Source organism: Choristoneura fumiferana, chromosome 25 (genome assembly GCF_025370935.1).
Source record: "Choristoneura fumiferana chromosome 25, NRCan_CFum_1, whole genome shotgun sequence".
Taxonomy (NCBI): Eukaryota; Metazoa; Arthropoda; class Insecta; order Lepidoptera; family Tortricidae; genus Choristoneura; species Choristoneura fumiferana.
The window spans coordinates 6,166,353-6,185,004 of record NC_133496.1 but is presented as its reverse complement, the minus strand read 5'-3'; the positions used below and the strand labels follow the sequence as shown (position 1 = coordinate 6,185,004).

The 18,652-nt window shown below is 36.4% G+C and overlaps 1 protein-coding gene across 1 annotated transcript in view; it reads left to right on the top strand.

Annotated features, from left to right (window-relative positions):
* Positions 1 to 13,242, top strand: part of LOC141442099 (transcription factor LBX1-like) — an 88,978-nt gene extending 75,736 nt beyond the window's left edge. The window contains exon 2 of the mRNA XM_074107010.1: positions 10,558 to 13,242. Coding sequence (XP_073963111.1) covers positions 10,558 to 10,949 — 392 coding nt within the window. The 3' untranslated portion in view covers positions 10,950 to 13,242. The remainder of the gene's footprint in view (positions 1 to 10,557) is intronic.
* The last annotated feature ends 5,410 nt before the right edge of the window (positions 13,243 to 18,652 follow it).

Genomic DNA, 18,652 nt, shown 5'->3' with positions numbered 1-18,652 from the left:
AAAGTGGTTACAAAACTTAGTGGCAGTTTGTAGCAACTTTTGAACAAGGAACAATTTTGTTTTTCCCAGTCGTTTTTTCATAAAGCACCGTTAACTTGAAATAGCAAATAGCGTTCCTAATCTAACTGGCCAGCAATTTGGCGTCGAGCCAGAAAATAAGATTTCCCAGCAGGGCACCGAGTGCTTACCGATTCTCAGAAGTAAAAACTACAATAAGCTCAAACCTCAATGGAATGGTAATTTAAAAATCGATTTTTGTCATAAAAACAAATGTAATGTGGCAACGGTCAACGGGGCGTAAAACCAGAAGTTGGACGTGATTGGTGCCCGAATATCGTTTAGGTTGGTTGATATTTAAAAGGTCTTAAGTCTGTGAGATGGCCATAGATTACAGAGCAGTTTGGTTGTGGTCGCGCCGTGTGAACTGAGCCCGTGAGAATGTGGTCAGAGATATTTCTACGACTGTTTTTTCTACCCTCCTCTGGTTGTTTGTTCTATTTTTGACACATGAATTATAATGTTGTCTGGTTTTTACCAAGATTTGCGCAAATAGAACTGTTTTTGCTTAATCATGTACCTACCTACCTAGTATGTACTTAAATTTCTGTTACTTTGTCACTTGTCTTGGTCAGTGGTCCGCAGCGAGGTTCGCAAAGCTAAATGCGATTCGATTCGAATCGAGCACGGCTGCTCAATCGATTGTCAAATTGGCAGTTGGGATTTTTTGTATCGATTCTAACGTTCAGCACGTTTTAGATGGAATCGATCAAAATAGGAACTTGTTATGGATCGGTACATATGATGAGTTATTGTGGGATACAATTGGAAAACGGACGGTGACGTTGAACCTCACGATAATTCAGGAACAGTCCAAGTTTCCATCTTTTCGCAAAATCTTTTTCGAAGGTGAATGCGTTAACGACAGTGGCGCCCTACCCACTGAATCGCGATGCATGCAATTTTCCAGTTAGGTATTATGGATTCTATTCTATTTTAAGTCTGGTCCATTCCATACTACAAATTGATTGCTATTACAAAATGCTACATCTACACGATTTATCATGATCGCAGGTGTTACTTGTATGTGTCTAGCATCTAGTAGCAATGAACATGAATGGTTTGCTCTGGTGATGAACTCTGGTTGAGTTCGAAACAAGTCAGTGAGCTTGTGTGATTATGAAATTAAATGAGTTCTTGCATTGCATAGACGTGGCTTTTGTAATGTAAGGTCGCAGCAAAGTAATTGTTTACCTACAGTTGATTGATACGGACATCCCCAAATCTGTTCAACCGCTGCTTTCAATGTCAATCGAACACCGGTGGCTTAACACCCTATTTATAGTAGCCAGGAAAAATCTCCCCAGAGCGATTCAGGATGATATAATTTTCGAAACAGCGCCATCTATCGGCATACAAATGAAACATAGAAACATGCTATACAGATTCAATAAATTAACTTACTCATCTTCCCAAAGCTCACACAATCGTTTATTATGTTCTAATATTACCCCAAAACGACCGGATCCCCTAATTAAGTAACAGAAACAGCGTCGCGGTCGATTAGCGCGCCACGCCGTGGACGTCACCCGGCCGTTGCGACGTTTTGATAACGCCGCGTTTTGAACGTTTGTGATGTATTTAGGAAGCTTCTCCACCATAGCACTAGTATGTTATAAGGGGAATAGAAATGTCACGGCAGCTAAAAACGCGCTTTATGTATATTCCCTGTTCAGTTTATGAATGGAATTGCTCACTAAGGTTGCGTTTCTAACAAAGACGTGCGAGTGCCAGGATGTGTTGCGCAGAATGTGTTTTTCAAGAACCAATAGATAGAGATTGATAGAGATGTGAACTATCTTTGCGATAAAGCATTTAGGCTACGTTTCCACCAGAGATGTGCGAAAAATGCGTTTTTCATGAGAAAGGCTTCATTTATATTTACCTATTTAAATGAAGCGTTTCTCTTGGTTCATGAAAAACACATTCCTCGCAACATATCCTCGCACATCTCTGGTGGAAACGCAGGCTCAATCTTATCGCAAAGATAGTTCAAAAGTACATGGTGTGTACCTACCTCAATCCACTAAAACCTATGAAAACACGAAAAAACGGAAACGGAAAATTTAAAAAAAAAACGGTCAAGAGCGTGCCGGACACGCCCAAAATAGCCATTACGAAAAAATTAAGTAATATTTTTCTAAGGATTTCGTATTGTGTACTGAATCTTCCGAGTGTATGTATATTTTATACCTTAGGCTGCTATTTACTCTTAAACTACTAATAATTCTCAAGCAAACTTAGCCGTTATAGTTTTCTTTGAAAGTTTGATATACTTACTACCATCCTGATTTTTTTCAAATTTTTCCACCTACCGGTTTAGATTTTAGAGGGGGGGACGCTCGATTTTAATGAAAATTTGCACTTTAAAGTTGAATATTTGGCAAACAAATCACTGAATCGAAAAATCGTCGGCGAAACTATAAGGGTTCCGTTTTTGCTATTTTGGCTCCGGAACCCTAAAAATGGAAACGTGCAAATATCGTAATGAGTTTTGAAAAACTCATGAGGTAAATCTTTCAGAGCCTCTAGTAATAAAACAACAGATAGACATATCTATACAGACCACACACGCTTTTAAACGTTTAACCTCCACGCAACAGTTGTACTGGCGAGCTGTAATCTGCCGCAGCGTTCCATTTTCAAATTACCAATCGCAATTACCAATGGTGGGCGCGCAACATGGCAGCCGGAAACGCAGCCATATTGTACTTACTGCCAACACAAACAAAACAAAACACATTCGGGTCATTAACGATTTTTATAAATAAACCTCATCAGTGGCCAGTCATTTTATTGCGAGAAATAACGACGTTTGTTTGGGGTTAGGTTATTCAAGCTCGTTTGTGTGAAAGGAAAAACTTGGACAGGGATCGTATATAACTAATATAGCTGTTGCCCGCGACTTCATCTACGAAGAATCCGTTTATCTGGGTAAAATTAAATTTATTTGAATCGCAATTATTTTGTGCATAGTTATGCATGTTTATTTTAATCAAGTTTAGCAATACACTGACATCTAAATACCCCACTATATCAATCAAACTAAATGGTCATTCTGTATAAAGCACCCATCAAAATATCTCAGAACTTTGTATAAAACAATAAAGAATAACAGTCATTAGTATCAGCGAGTCATTCTTATGCATCAAGGCAATCAAGTCTGAGTTTTTTTTAATGTTTTTGGTAGCGGATACCCGCTTATTATGCCTAGTTCAAGTAATTGCCTGTGTTGCCAGCTAACTGAGGTTTGCATACAAATTTGAAGGGTGTGATTCTCATTTTGATAATGACTTTTATGGGATTGTATATTTTATTGTTGATAATGAATGCCTTCTGAGGTGTAACTATTTTGACCCAAATTAGAAAATAATGTTGGTGTTCGACATTTAATAGGAGTTGGATAAAATGTCAAGGTCTTAAAGCGGAAATAGGTAACATAATGCAAGTTGCTCATTTGATGCAAGTTGCAACACATCATTCTATAGAGCTTGTACAGTCACTATATAGCACCAATATCTTACACAACAAAAAGCGTGCACAAATATCTGACACGACTCTGTTTTTAGGGCTGGTATAGAGTGTCAGATATTTTACGAATATGGTGCGAAATGTAAACCAGACAAATAACAAAAATGTATTAGCATATTGAAATTAGTTTAAATCGATTTAATATAAGATACAATTTTTACAAAATATATAGTAAAAGATAAAGTAGAGAAAGATTTAAAATGTAACCTTTAGGAATTGTGGTAGGTAGCTAGGGAAAGACAAAAAAATATCAACTTGTAGAAAGTAAAGTAGTTAGGTAGAGAAATATTGAAAAATGTTACCTTTAAAAATTTAGGTTAGGTAATAAAAATAAAAAAACTTGCCAACATTAAAAAAAAGATATTGATCCCTCACTTTTCGACTCAAAAGCCACGAATCCCGTTAATTACTTTTTTAAACGTTGCCAGCAAAAAAGCCATAGACCATGGAACACACGCATTCGATTTCGCCACGCTTTTTGCATTCAATACTGAATCAATCACGGGTCTCAGTTTTTGTACAAATACCTTTGGTCGCATAACAAGATGGGCGAAAAAAAATATCAAAAAACTGACCAGGATTCAATTTGTACCCGTTAAGGAGCTGTCCACGGCCTTTGTTGGGACATCACGCTCGTGATGGAGTGGTTTCGGCATTTGTTGATGTTCCTTTCATTGCGACGGTTTGGCAGACTAATAGTGATGTGATATACATGATGTCTTTAAATTGTTCCGGAATTATTGAGCATAGGTTGGGTTAGTTTGATTAAATCCTCCAGTACTTAAAGATTATTCATCAACAACCAATTTTATGGACACACTAGCTTTTGCCCGCGGCTCCGCCCGCGTGTTATTCGGTTATCGCACGCTGTTCCCTCGGTAACTGTGCATTTTTTCGGGATAAAAAGTAGCCTATGTCACTCTCGGGCCCATAAACTATCTCTACGTCAAAAATCACGTCGATCTGTCGCTCCGTTACGGCGTGAAAGACGGACAAACACACAAACATACAAACACACTTTCGCATTTATAATATTAGTATGGATTTGTTAACCATTAAACATGCTACGAACTACCTAGACACAGAGGTATGTTTAGTCAAAATAACCAAATACCATGCTGAAATATTTTGGATTCATTTTAAAACACCTTGTATAAGTAAGGTAACTTGGTTTATGTAAGAATCACGAAAATCCGGTTTCGAAGGACCATACTTTTTAACCTCAATTCCACTTTTTCAAAGTTGGTATATTTTCGGTACCATCAGGAGTGCCGTTAGGTACTTATTAGTTATTTCAACAATAATCTTTTCGCCACTACATTAAGTAAGATTGCAACACCAAAGAATCACCAACTTTACTGTTAACAGCAATAGCCTCGACGACGTAATTACTGTCTTCATTTTTTTTTAAAGTTAATTCACTTAACTCCAACCTTTCTAAGTGCGTAACTACGCAGCCATTCCTTTGCCAATACGTGCGTATCGATCCGACCAACGCTTTACATTACCAAGCCCCTAAACAACCAACTACAAGTTATTATAAACCCCATCCATTACTCCTTTAACATGCTACAACTATCGAACTTGTCAAGCATACGCTGCTATGGAAACTGAAGATCCGTGAAAAACGTCTGTTTCTTTTTTTCTAATTGATTGAGTAAAGGCAAGGGTCAGATGTATGGCCCCTCACAAACATGGGTTTACGTGATGTTATTGAAGATTTAATTAACTATCCACATCCGTGAAAATAAGAGGTCCCGAATGAACGGGAAGCGAATCGACGAGAAATGCCCACGATTTGGTAAAGTTTTTTTGTATAATTACAAGGAAAACGTGGATGGGCCAATCAAATTTTTTACTGACACTTTGGGCGTCTCCTGCGTTACCAAAATTGTCATTGGCGTTACCAAAAAATCGTACTCCCAACAAGATATTTCACGGTTTAATAGCTTAAACTTACGTAGGATGGCATGTATTCATGTACACCATCTATTAAATTTAAAAAAATAATAATAATAATATTTTAATTTAAGTTCCCAATCCGCACTGGGCCCGCGTAGGAACTATGGCCCAAGCCCTCTTGTTCTGAGAGGAGGCCTGTGCCCAGCAGTGGGACGTATATAGGCTGGGATGATGATGATCTACTAAATTACAGAAAAAAACATGTTTACTTACAAAAATCTGCAATTGTTTGAAAAATGTCGCGGACAGATTAGTGTCAGTAAAAAAGTTGATTGGCCCGAATACCTACTTTGAGTGTTTCTACTCACTGAGACAGGCCATATTACAGTAGATTTCGTGTAGTCGGACATTGATACCTATTACAATAAATATCAATTAAATAAATATGAATCATGAGCATTAACCACTAAGTCGCGTCCGACTTAGATTTGAACTCTAGACCTCCACTTTACGAGTATAATCATACCATCTTCTTCTTTCATACCATTTTCTTATTTAGTCACTTAAGCAGCGACACTAGCGACATTTATGCTGTAGCCCTCATCAAACTGACTAAATAAGAAAACAAAAAAGCTGGGATTATGTGGTGTATAGGAGAAATTCGTGTCTGTATCACTGTCCAGCGGTAGTGTAGCGGTAGGTATAGCACGCGGCACGGAATGCCGAGGACCTGGGTTCGATTCCCCAGGTCTTATTTTTCTGGTTTTTCTATGCATCTATATTTCAGTTTGTATTTTCGATATTTATTATTAATGTTAGTGCAAAGAATAATGTGATGCACATTATCATATAATTGCATAAAAATTTACATATTTGTACACAAGCTATGTCAATTGTTCGCCCGGCAATCCTCCACATAGCAAATTTCGTCGAAATTAGAGCCTTTTCCGATATCTCTGAAATTAATAAATATACAAGAATGGCTTGTTGAAAGATATAAAGTAATATCCTTTTTTTATGCCGTCAACGGTGGAGCCGTGGTCCCTAGTGGTTTGGCCTATGGCCTCTCAAGCAGAGGATCGTGGGTTCCAATCCCGGCTCGCACCTCTAAGTTTTCGAAATTCATGTGCGAAATAACATTTGAAATTTACCACGAGCTTTACATCGGACATCGGACATCGTGAGGAAACCTGCACAAACCTGCTCAGTAATACAATGGTGTGTATGAAGTTCCCAATCCGCACTGGGCCCGCGTGGGAACTACGGCCCAAGCCCTCTCATTCTGAGAGGAGGCCTGTGCCCAGCAGTGGGATGTATTAGATTGGGTTGATGATGATGATGCGGTCAACTGTATGCGCTTGAGCATTGTACGTCATCAGTCAGTTAGAATAACATAATTATGATAGATAAAAAGATAGCAGTCAGGTGTTAAAACACGCGGCGTATATACCTAATACTTTTAGTTACCGCAGCACACTAATATAAAGGCAACAACTAACATTTTGAAAAGTCTAACTTTCAGTCTTAAATTAAAGGGTATTGAGTTGATATTACTTCTGAAATTTGAGTGCAGTAGAACCTTTTCTTTGTCAAGTTTGAGAGGTTAATGATGTATTTTGTCATTTTATAACCCTAATTGAGGTCCGACAGTTAGAATGACTAGGCTGTGATTAATTCGCGCTTAGTGCTCATTCGACGATTTTTTCTTTATTTTTTGAGATTTTGGATTCATAATGCGAAAACATTTTATGTTTTTGCGTTTTGGGTCCATGTTAGTTAGCTTTTTATAAAATTGTTACCTTTAAATAAAAGGACTAATATAATATGTTGCGCAGGCTAATTTATAAATATTGAACCTATTAGTAGGTAATAAATATATATACTCGTACGGAGGGCACAGTACGTTTACTTTGTGTAGTCTATTAGGTTCTTAATTGGCCTGTATTGTTTTGATTAACATACTCAATACTGTTAGTTTTATATTGAAATAATGAGCTGTCACGTAGACCATTATTTATCTTGTTAATATACTTTGTAAAAATACCCTCATAGAAAGCATTAAAAAATTTAAATGTTTACGTTAAAATAAAAACATTAAGGGGCTGTTTCACCATCCATTGATTAGTATTAACTGGCGGTTAGGTGTGATGCCGTCTCTATTTGTTTTGTTCGAATAGACGGAGACGGCATCACATTTAACCATCGGTTAACGCTAATCAATGGATGGTGAAACAGCCCCTTATTCTCGCACAACACGAGTATTTAACATTAGTTTATAAGGCGAAAATGTTACTAACTACTACAGAAATTGTTTTGAAAATAAATAAAAATTATTATTATTATTATTATATATATCGCAGTAAACAATAATTTTGTAACAGTTTGAAATCTTTTGATTAGTAATAATAATATATGATATAGTATGACCGACTCCATCTCGATGGGGGGCTAATAATAGTGACAAAGCTAAGCTTTAAATTTATGTTTACATGAAATACAAACAACTACGGGTTTCGAACCAATCCGTGGTTCCTTTTCAAGGTGAGCTCGAACGCAAAGCTCCATATGCCCCGATAAATGTAAATATAGAGCATTTTAAAATTCCCGCATTCCAGAATGATGACAATGCATAGGCAGCAGGGCTACTCCGAAACTCGAAACTCGAAGACTATTTAATGACACGAACTTCGAGTTTCGAGTTTCGGAGTAGCCCTGCAGATATTAACGACTCCAGTGAACGTTTTTATTAATTTTTGCGGTAAACCGCGCGTTATGAACGCTCATGCGTCATTGGATGGTGAAAAAACGCCGTAAACTAAAATGTTAAATACCATTTTCACTTTATTAGTCGCTTAAAGGCCTCTAAAGGTCAATCTGTTTTTTTTTATTTGGAGTTACGTCGGCGGTCAGTGGTTTCGTTTGAAAGTAAAGTGAAAGAAATCGTTGATATTTTAAGTCATTCGACCATCGTTACGTGTTCAGTAATACAGTAAAAAATACTTTTTAATACATCAATAAATAATATAATTAGGAACCAGCTTCCACTTAGGGATCTTTAAAAAATGAGCCGTTGCAGTTTCTCAAAGGGCTGGCAACGCACCTGTGATACCCCTTGTGTTGTGGGTGTCCATGTGGGGGGGGGGGTGGCCATTAGGTGACCTGTATGCTCGATTACTCCCTCTTATAAAAAAATCGTCATCATCGTATCTTGGCCAATGTCCCACTGCAGAGCGCAGGCCTCCTCATAGAATGAGAGGGTTCGAGCCATAGTTCCGACGCGGGCCCAGTGCGGAGTAACTTCTCTTAAGCCGAGATTAGACTTGCAAGTTGCATTACAATGCAACGCTCTATTGACTACAACCTCGTTGGCTTTACGGCCTCGCAATGTAATGCAACTTGCACGATTTTTCTTGCAAGTCTAAACTCGGCTTTAGATCATCGAATTTCTAAGCAAGTGTGTTCAGGTTTCTTTCGCCTTAAAGCTCATGGTTAATTTCAAATTCATTCCGAAAAACTCAAAGGTTCAACCCGGGTTCGAACTCACGAACCTCTGCTTCGAAGGCCACAATTAGCCGTAGGCTACCACTTGTTTTAATACATGCTTACTTCTAACTGTAAGTACATTTCGTTCATTGCACTTGAATTATCATCCAAACTACATATCCGTAATAAATTTTATCATCTCTTGAAATCTATTCCTTATGTACTAGACTAGAGTCAAAATCGAGTGTAAGGGGCTGTTTCACCATCCATTGATTAGTGTTAACTGACGGTTAAATGTGATGCCGTATTTGTTTTGTTCGAATAGACGGAGACGGCATCACACCTAACCGCCAGTTAACACTAATCAATGGATGGTGAAACAGCCCCTAAATCGTAAATAAAATATGTAAATATTTTAAATAACAATAGGCAAAGTAAACATTAAAATAATCTGATAAAGCTTGATACCTTGCATATTTAAATCCAAGACAATTATAACCTGTATGTGAAAACGGTACTAAGATACTTAGATAACAAACAGCAACCGGAAACAGATAGTATTGTAGCCCTATCCTCATTTCCGGTACCGTTAATACTTGCAATAAAAGAAAATTACAAATTTTGATTTTAGATTTAGATTTTACAAAGTTTATGCTAGTTGCTAGCGTGTTAAAAATTGTAACACCTTTATGTACAATCTGTAGCACCAATATCTGGCACAATAAAGCGTGCATAAATATCTGATATGACTCTATTTCTTGGGCCAGTAGAACATGTCAGATATTTTTCAACGTTCCGCTTTGTCAGATATTGATGCAGGTGACTGTAGTGTAGCTACAGTTAATTCTATTTCCTACTTGCTTGTTCATCTCTTCCCATGGGTGAGCCAACTACGAACTCGGGACTCCAGTACTGGGTTGTGAAAAGTCAGTGGAAACCACCACATCATTTCCCAAAGAAAGCCGCTTGAAGGTTTTACTGATCCTCAATAGTAAAAATAAATCTCATAATACGGGTAAAAATAAAAAAAGGCTTGTCAAAAATACGCCAGTTATGTCGTAAGCGACACTCTTGCAACTTGATGCGTAAAAGCCTAACTGAACTAATGTGTCACGAAACACAATGTCTCAGCCCGTATCCACGGCTCGTTAAAACATAACGATTCCTGGGTGTGTTTTTATTGTATGTTTTACGACGGAAGAGTTACATTTTAGCGCTGCGGGCACTTTATTGCTGTCATAGACTCGAATACTGTTTTAGTACCTGATAACAAGTTTTCAACGCGTCCCTTTATCTGCATACGCTACCACACTATACTTTTACTATTATCTGTGATATACAGCTTTGAATAACCCTTAATTTAAAAGTACCTACTGATGTCTAGCTATCTCTGTGGCAATCAGAATAAAAGGTTAACTCTTATAAGTTAGTCGATACACCCTTAAGGAATATATAGTAACTGTTTACAAGAAGTCCAGGAAAGGATATACTTATGTACCTACTTGAAGCTTCACTAGAGTCAAATTTTTGTAATGTAGTACTTATTTAGAGATTTAACTAATAGTGCTTTTATTATTGTTACAGATGGTCAGTCAAACCACCTGAACCTCTTCAATTCGAGGCCGCAGCCGAAGAAGAAAAGAAAATCACGAACAGCCTTCACCAACCACCAGATATTCGAGCTGGAAAAACGATTTCTCTACCAAAAGTATCTCTCGCCTGCAGACAGAGACGAGATAGCCAGTTCACTTGGTCTCTCAAACGCCCAAGTCATCACATGGTTCCAAAACAGACGAGCAAAGCTCAAAAGGGACATGGAAGAGTTGAAGAAAGACGTAGAAAGTGCTAAGGTACTGTCCGCGCACAAGACGTTTCTAGAAAATGTGACGGATTTAGGCATCCTGAAGAAGAAAGCCATGAGCATAGGAGCTAGTGAAGAAGCGGCGACCAACCTTGTCGTGAACGCTTCCAAATGAAACGAGGCCTCGCGCGCGATCGCACCCGCCGTCTACGATCGTCGCGCGCTCGATTTTTGAATCGAACTGTTCATTCGAACGAACTCTGTGTGAAATACTTTTTAAAATTAACGGACTTTTGAATAGTGACGTTTGATGTATCTCCACTAATTATTATGGCGTAAAGTACTTCACTCTCTCTAGTGTAAAATGTAAATAGATAGACGAACTAGACGTAGTTGGTAACTGTACAAACACTTATGAAGAAGCTTTGTTGGAAATTTAAATGTGATAGTTGATTTTATTATTTAAGTACTTAATATTTTATAGAGATATTCCTAAATTATTTATTGTGAGTTTGTACTGACTGGTGTAAGGAATATTTGCAATTCTCAATTTTGAATCTGATTTAAATTATTTTCCTTTTTTATTTATTTAATAACTCCGTTACGTGCAATATAATGATTATCTTTTGATTTTTCTGAGCCAGTCGTATAAACCTGAACATGAAAGATACATTGTACATACATAGATAAATGTATAGGTTAATTTTATAAGTAGGTACGTATAAGTTGAACTCTTTCCATAGTTTTATAAACAATGGAAAATCGAATTGAATTGTGACTAAATTACTATAAATTAGTATCGTAAATACTAATTTAAATTAGTAAAAATAGTTTTACTAATTACCGAGAAAATGTGGCATTATTACCGACCGGTATTATAACCGTAATTACCTATTTTTTTTTCAGTGGAATAAATCAATAATTTTAATGAATACAAACCTTATCTGAAACATTATGTTCTGCGCAGATTGTAGTAATGGATACATTTTATTACCGTTATATTTAAAAAGTGATTAAATAAAGCCACGTGATTGTGTTAGTCACGACAAAACAATTGTAATAATGATCGTAAAGTGTAGTTACAGTTCATATTTATTTGGCAAACTTGTATGTAAATAAGCGTCAACATTTCAACTATCATTTTACAGGTTGATTGTCAATTGTAATACAATTTACTAATGTGACAATAACATGTTACCAATTTGTTAAAAGTTGCAATTTTCGCTTTATTTTATTACCTATGTTGATAGCCGTAAGCGACATAGTGCACCTTGTTAACACCCTTTACATGTCATTGTCACAGTATGTCTGTATTTCCGAAAAATATTTACTTATTATTCTACTGTTCACAATTTTATTTAAGTATTTAAATATAGTTGACTTACGTTGACTTATTTGATTTATATATATCTTTACAGTGTCATCAAAACATGATTCTTTCTTGTATAACTTTTTACAAGGTTTTATTCAACTTCATGTGTAGGTACGAGTACCTATGTATTTATTAGTAGGTACATACGTCCTGAAAATTTGTACTGATACCTTGTATAACGTAATTAGCGAAGTTAACAAATAAACACCTGGCCCTGTACCACGAATTTCGATTTTCGAACTTCGTGTCGTGCCGTCTCGCTCACGCTAACAGTATTGAACAGAAGTGTGAGAGGGATTATGACTCGATATAAACTTCGTATTTCGAATTTCAGAGTCCGGGGGTTCTCCTGGCCCATTTCATTATAATGACAGCCGACAGGTGACACTGACAATTCTGTTCAAATTTCAGAGCCATATGAAGCCGTGGCCGTATTGTAATGCCCGGGCGTTCGTAAACACATTGACCGTCTCCTTCTATCTTCATCCTATACCGTGTGATAGAAAGAAGTGGTAAAAATGTGGTTCCGAGTGCGTTGAACAATAAGGCATCCGGTTTGATTCGGAAATGTAATTCAAATTGTCATAACCATTTGTCGCCTATCATTTTTATAAAATACGGATCTAGTGAATATTGTTTTTCCATGGTAATTCTGACAAGTTCGTATTCAACTTGCTGTCTCAATTATCTACAGTAAACTTCAGTAAGCTAGTTGAGAAAATAAGATACATATTATATTATATTTCTGACAAAATACGATGACATTACTACATCTCTACTATAGTGTATACACTAACCCCCTTATTCATAAACGACAATCAAACCTATTTTAGTTAAAATGCCGCTAAAATTCGTTTGTTCTTATCTGTCACTTCGACATTTGTATTTGTTAGAAAGGTACAAAGCATTTGTTAGTTAACATAGGCTTGATAAGTTTTATGAGGGGGTAAGTGTGCGTAATAAATAAATCACGTGGCTTTGCTTATTCGTCTGACGTCTCGTTCCTACTGTCGCACGTGCGACATTTTATACTTACGTAGAGCCGCATGCGGCATTCAGTATTGTGCATAAGCTGTAAATAAACAATTATGTGTTACGTTTACGTTTTATTGCTACCCTACTCTACTAATGTATAGCTCTAAACTTTTTTTTGACTATAGACAACTTTGATTTAAATTACATATATATATTTAAGAGTTAACATACATATTACTAGTATAGTCACCAGCACCAATAACAATATCTGATACGACTCTATTTCTAGGGCCGGAAGGACGTGTCGTATATTTTTGCACGCTCCGCTGCTTCAGATATTAATGCTGGTGACTGTACAAGGTTGAATCTAAATCAAATCGAAAATGATCTTTCATCTATATATTTGTTAAAAGTGTTATAATTAAAACACTAATTTTAAATAAACAATAAAATAATCCGATGAATATCATTACAGGAGTACCTATACATATAGAGTCAAACGAACCTGCCGAAATATTTCGGAATAATTTAGAGACATCCTGTATGAAACGTGGAGGACGCTATCTAGCCGATAGGTACTAATTATAAATATGCTAATTTTGAACTGGAAGGAGGCTCTACAGTTCTACACATTTATTTACTTATTCTATTTTTTATACATTATTAGATGCTAAAATCTTAAATTTCAATTCAATTAAATTCTTTAGTTACACATGTTTGTGGTCAGAGTTAAGACATGATTTTTGCATATTGCAACACCATCAAAGTTCAAAAGCACCCGACCGCCACAGACCCGTAAAATTTCATCTGATATGGTTAAGAACACTGGCCAGCAAAACAAAGAATAATTAAAAACAAAAAACAATCCGTACAAGCCTTGTCTATGGTCACTCAACTTAAATAGCGGTATTCTGTAAAATCCATTCGCCACACATCCGAAGCTGTTCGTGTTTTGAATTTGCTTTATTTGAATTTGGAACGGCGGAGTGTTTGATGGAGTCGCGTGCCGCCACCGGTGTAAAGGAGTATTTATACTATACGAAAGTAAGTACTCGTATTTATTTATACTTGAAGAATGTTGAAGAACATTAAAAAGAAGTCAATAATTGTAATTTTGCTATATTTTCATTTTCCGACAGTGTCAGTTTTTTTTTAATTTTACCGTTATTTTTCGGACTAAGTTGTACCAAACTAAAACTAAAGGCCTCTACATGTAGAGCTGACTATCCGACCTAGGTAATAAAATAAGTCATGCATTCAACAGCTGCAAAAACAATAAATATTCTTTGGGTCTAAAAAAAATTTTTTTCAACAGTAAACAGAAGAAAATCAGGGAAGTTCTTAACACGAACACCAATGTAAGCCTAGCCTAACATAATGATGCCCAATTACATGACGCTGATCGAAACTCAAAATTGTTAAAACTGTACGAGAATTTGTTACGGACAAGAGTTGGTTATTCGTTAATTGGTCGCCCACTAGCCACACCGCCAGAATTACTTGACCTTCAACGGACAGAGAGTGTATTCAGTCAATATGTCAAATTAGAGTGGTGACGCTCGCTTAGATCACTTTGAAATATTCATATTGGTTGTTAAATCGTTAACTGGCCAGTATCATTGCATGAAAGCGCGATAAAGCGTAAAAATAAATAATTGCTTGTAAACACGATAGTTGTCTTTGGTTGTGTTCTATTGACAAATAATCGGCAATAAGACGTTAGTGTGGCCGTTTATGAGACAAATTGGACACCACCGACCCATTAGTGTTGCCACACATGATGAAAGTTTTCGTGCCTTGATGTTCGATTAGCGGTATTGTAATAAAAGTAAGATTCACAGAAACGTAGTTACATTTATATCGACTCTAAGTAGTGATTTTAACTAGGTACTTTTTAGTTGTCTTTGGTTTTTAGAAACATAAAATTAGCCTGTCTAAACCGCTTTTGAAGGATTTCACCAATAGAGGGTGTCTTCTAATTAATCTGGAATATTTTAGCAGGTTATTGGGTTAATTGGCTGAAAAGTTTGTCATCGAAATTTTTATTTGAAGTATGTGTTAATGTTTATTTGGGCACAAACGGTGCAATTTTACTTACATCTAAGTAATGTTTAAACTGCCCTCCTAAGCCGAAAGGCGCTTTGTCAATAAAAAACGCTTTTCTGTCATTTACACCATGTGATGCAGAATATTTTAAGCTACGCAGTAGTATTAATAACTCAAAAGTGTTTTTTTTAGATAGCGCCTTTTGGCTTAGGAGGGCAGTATATACACTTTAAACGTCAATCCATGTATAGGTAGAGTCATTCACGATGACGCGTGCCGTAGTTCTTATTAGAATGTCATTAATGTCTAATTTTGTCAAAATCACGCGTCTTCGTGGATAGCACTAGGTATATATAGGTATACAGAATCATTATTTGTTAAACACAATTAATAAATAAAATCTAGAAAAACATTGATAGGGATTTTCAGTCAAGCTACACCTGCACCAGCAGAAATTATGAGGAAGAACCATTTTTTAAGAAAGTTAAATAGTATTCACCATAGGTATAGTCTGGTTCATCTCAACTTTGTCCAACAATAATGTTATAAATGCGAAAAAATATTTATGTTATAAAACGGTTAAAAACATTGAGATAGTATTCACATAGAGGAAAAGTTGGTATAACCTTGTATAGGAGGCCTTTTAAGATCATTAGTGTCTAGACTGGCAAAATATTCAACTTAGCAAATTTTCATTAAAATACCTAAATGGCAGTTCCATACTCAAATATTACTTATTTTTTTCGTAATCTACACGTGTCCGACACGCTCTTGGCCGGTTTTTTATAAATCTAACCAATCGTTGTAAAATAGTATGTTTAAAAGTTAAATACTTTATTCAATATTAGGATACCTATAGGATTCAAGTGTTGTAGGTTATAGTCTAAGGAATAGTTCATCTCAACTCTACCTATCCATCCACACTAATATTATAAATGCGAAAGTATGTATGTTTGTCCGAGAAACGGATCGACGGATCGACGTGATTTTTGACATTGAGATAGTTTATGGGCCAAAGAGTGACAGGCTACTTTTTATCCCGGATAATTCCCACAGCACAGTTCCCGAGGAAACAGAGCGCGATTACCGAATTCCACGCGCGCCAAGCCGCGGGCAAAAGCTAGTATGTATATAATCCCACTGCAGGGCACAAACCTCCTCTAAGATTAATAAAATAATAACTATTGTGGCTTGTCTAGACAAGCGGCTCTGAAATTAATCCAGAATATTCAATTCTTGGTTCCCACGCGGGCCCAGCGCGGATCAGGAACTTCACACATACCATTGAATTACTTCGCAGATGTGTGCAGGTTTACTCACAATGTTTTCCTTCACTATAAAGCTTTTAAAACTCGCACATAAATATAAAATAAACGAAACTAATTAGGTACTGTAAATTATTTATCTTCAAAGTTCATATCGTGCTTTTTTACCTACCTTCATAAAACATAATATTAATTCACGATAATCATCACCGTGGCAAAAAATTATCCATGTAACACAATAGAGCACGTGAAATGTCACGGCATAGCAATCAATGATTCCGAAGTGTGTCATCGCAAATCAATAATGGAAACACGATCGTCATTTTCAAATAATAGTCCGTTACTGCGCAATCTCCCACCCACGCACCACGACATACCTCCCATAATTACCAAGCTATTACTGATAATTTGTTGGCTCAATAGCATCATGAATAAAAGGCGAAATTTAGTAACGCTTAATAAAAACTATACAAACTTAAAACTCGAGGAAAGCCACTAATAACATGGCCACGAGCTGCTAATTTATGTTCACTTTTGTGTCGTAATTAATACTGGCTGTATAGTTTACATTGCCACTTTTATCGATTCGAAATTCAAAGCCCTGGTATTTTTGTTGGTTTTAAAACGATAATTTTGAGGCCAGTACGCGTGATGGCCGGGTGTCAGTTAATAATATTTCATTGAAATGTGACCGCTTAACCGCTTCCAATTCCAACCCACCGCCAAACCGCCTTCGAAAACTTACTTTTTATTGATATAATCAAAAAACACAGTTCTTTTAATACTGGCACACAACAGTTGTTGATATTGATAGCAATTCAAAATTCAAAATAATTACATCGAACAGTCAAAAGGATGTTATTACGCGTTTGTTTTTAAAACCATAAAATAAACTTCGTTGTTAGGGTAAGCGAGGCGTAGTTATTCGAAGAGGTCTACGAGTAAGAAGCTTGTTCGCATTAAAAATATTCACTGTGTGAATTTAACCGTAATTTAGGAATGATCGTTATTTTAATGGTAGCGTCGTGTGAATTTATAATTAAAGCGTCATTATAATTAATTCTGAGCGGCACGCGCCGCCTTGGGCGTTGACAGTTGTTGCCTTTTTTTGTATAAATCGTGGCTCCCACACACCGGCCGTGGAACTGTTGAGCCCATACTTGCGTTAGAAAAGTGTGTCAAGAAATAAATGGTCACATATCTAACATAATATAGCTTTCATTTAAAGACAGGGAAGGTCGTGGCATAAATAAAAGTTACTTGAAAGGAAATTATTTGTCGTTTTTAATCTGTATATTTAGAGTCATTCACGATGACGCATGTCGTGGTTCTTATTACAATGTGATTAATGTCTAATTTTGAGAAAATCATGCGTCTTCGTGGATGGCACTAGGTATACCTTCCAAAAAAAAAAGATAATTACAAATTTTGACGCAAATTTGTATCTGTGGTAGAAGCCAAGTTAATTAACGGTTAATTACAAGAGACATACTTTCAAGAATTGGACCGGGCAGATTACGATCACAATACAACATTGACATCCACGAATATTTCTCACTAATTTTCATGTTGAAAAAATCAAATAATACCTACCTACCTAACTTCTACTGGATAAGTATATTTTCTTTTATGCATTATGTATCTTTTACTTATCAATGAATTCAATTCTATAATAATATTATTAAGTATATTCTAAAAATTCAATTATATAAATGTACCGTACATACGTTACTAATAATATAATTATGAAGTAGGAAGGGAATTGGAGCACCATATTGCAACCCCTCTTTACATCCCATATTCATTTATATCCCCTCGATTTATTTTTTTCCTCCAGAGAATTGACCCAAAATCAAGCCTCTTCCGTAACGAATTAACAAGAGAACCCAGGGATGATCAATGGTTTCGCACTACCTTTGTCTATGGCCAATGTGCATACTGAGCGGTTTCATTGTCCCGCACGCAACGTAGAGCATTAAACCAACCGGAGGTGTTAAAAGACTGCTCTATTTATCATAACTAAAGACCCGCGGTCATACCCGTAATATTTAATGTTTTTGTGAAGCTCAAGGAAATGTAAGACAATGTCGAGAAATACGTACCTTCATTATTCATGTTGTGCAGGTAGATACTTTATTCGTACGCAGGGTCGCCCCCAGTAGAAAGTTGAAAACGACAGGTTTTGTATTGTATTAGAATAAAACGCGTATGGCCCTTTCG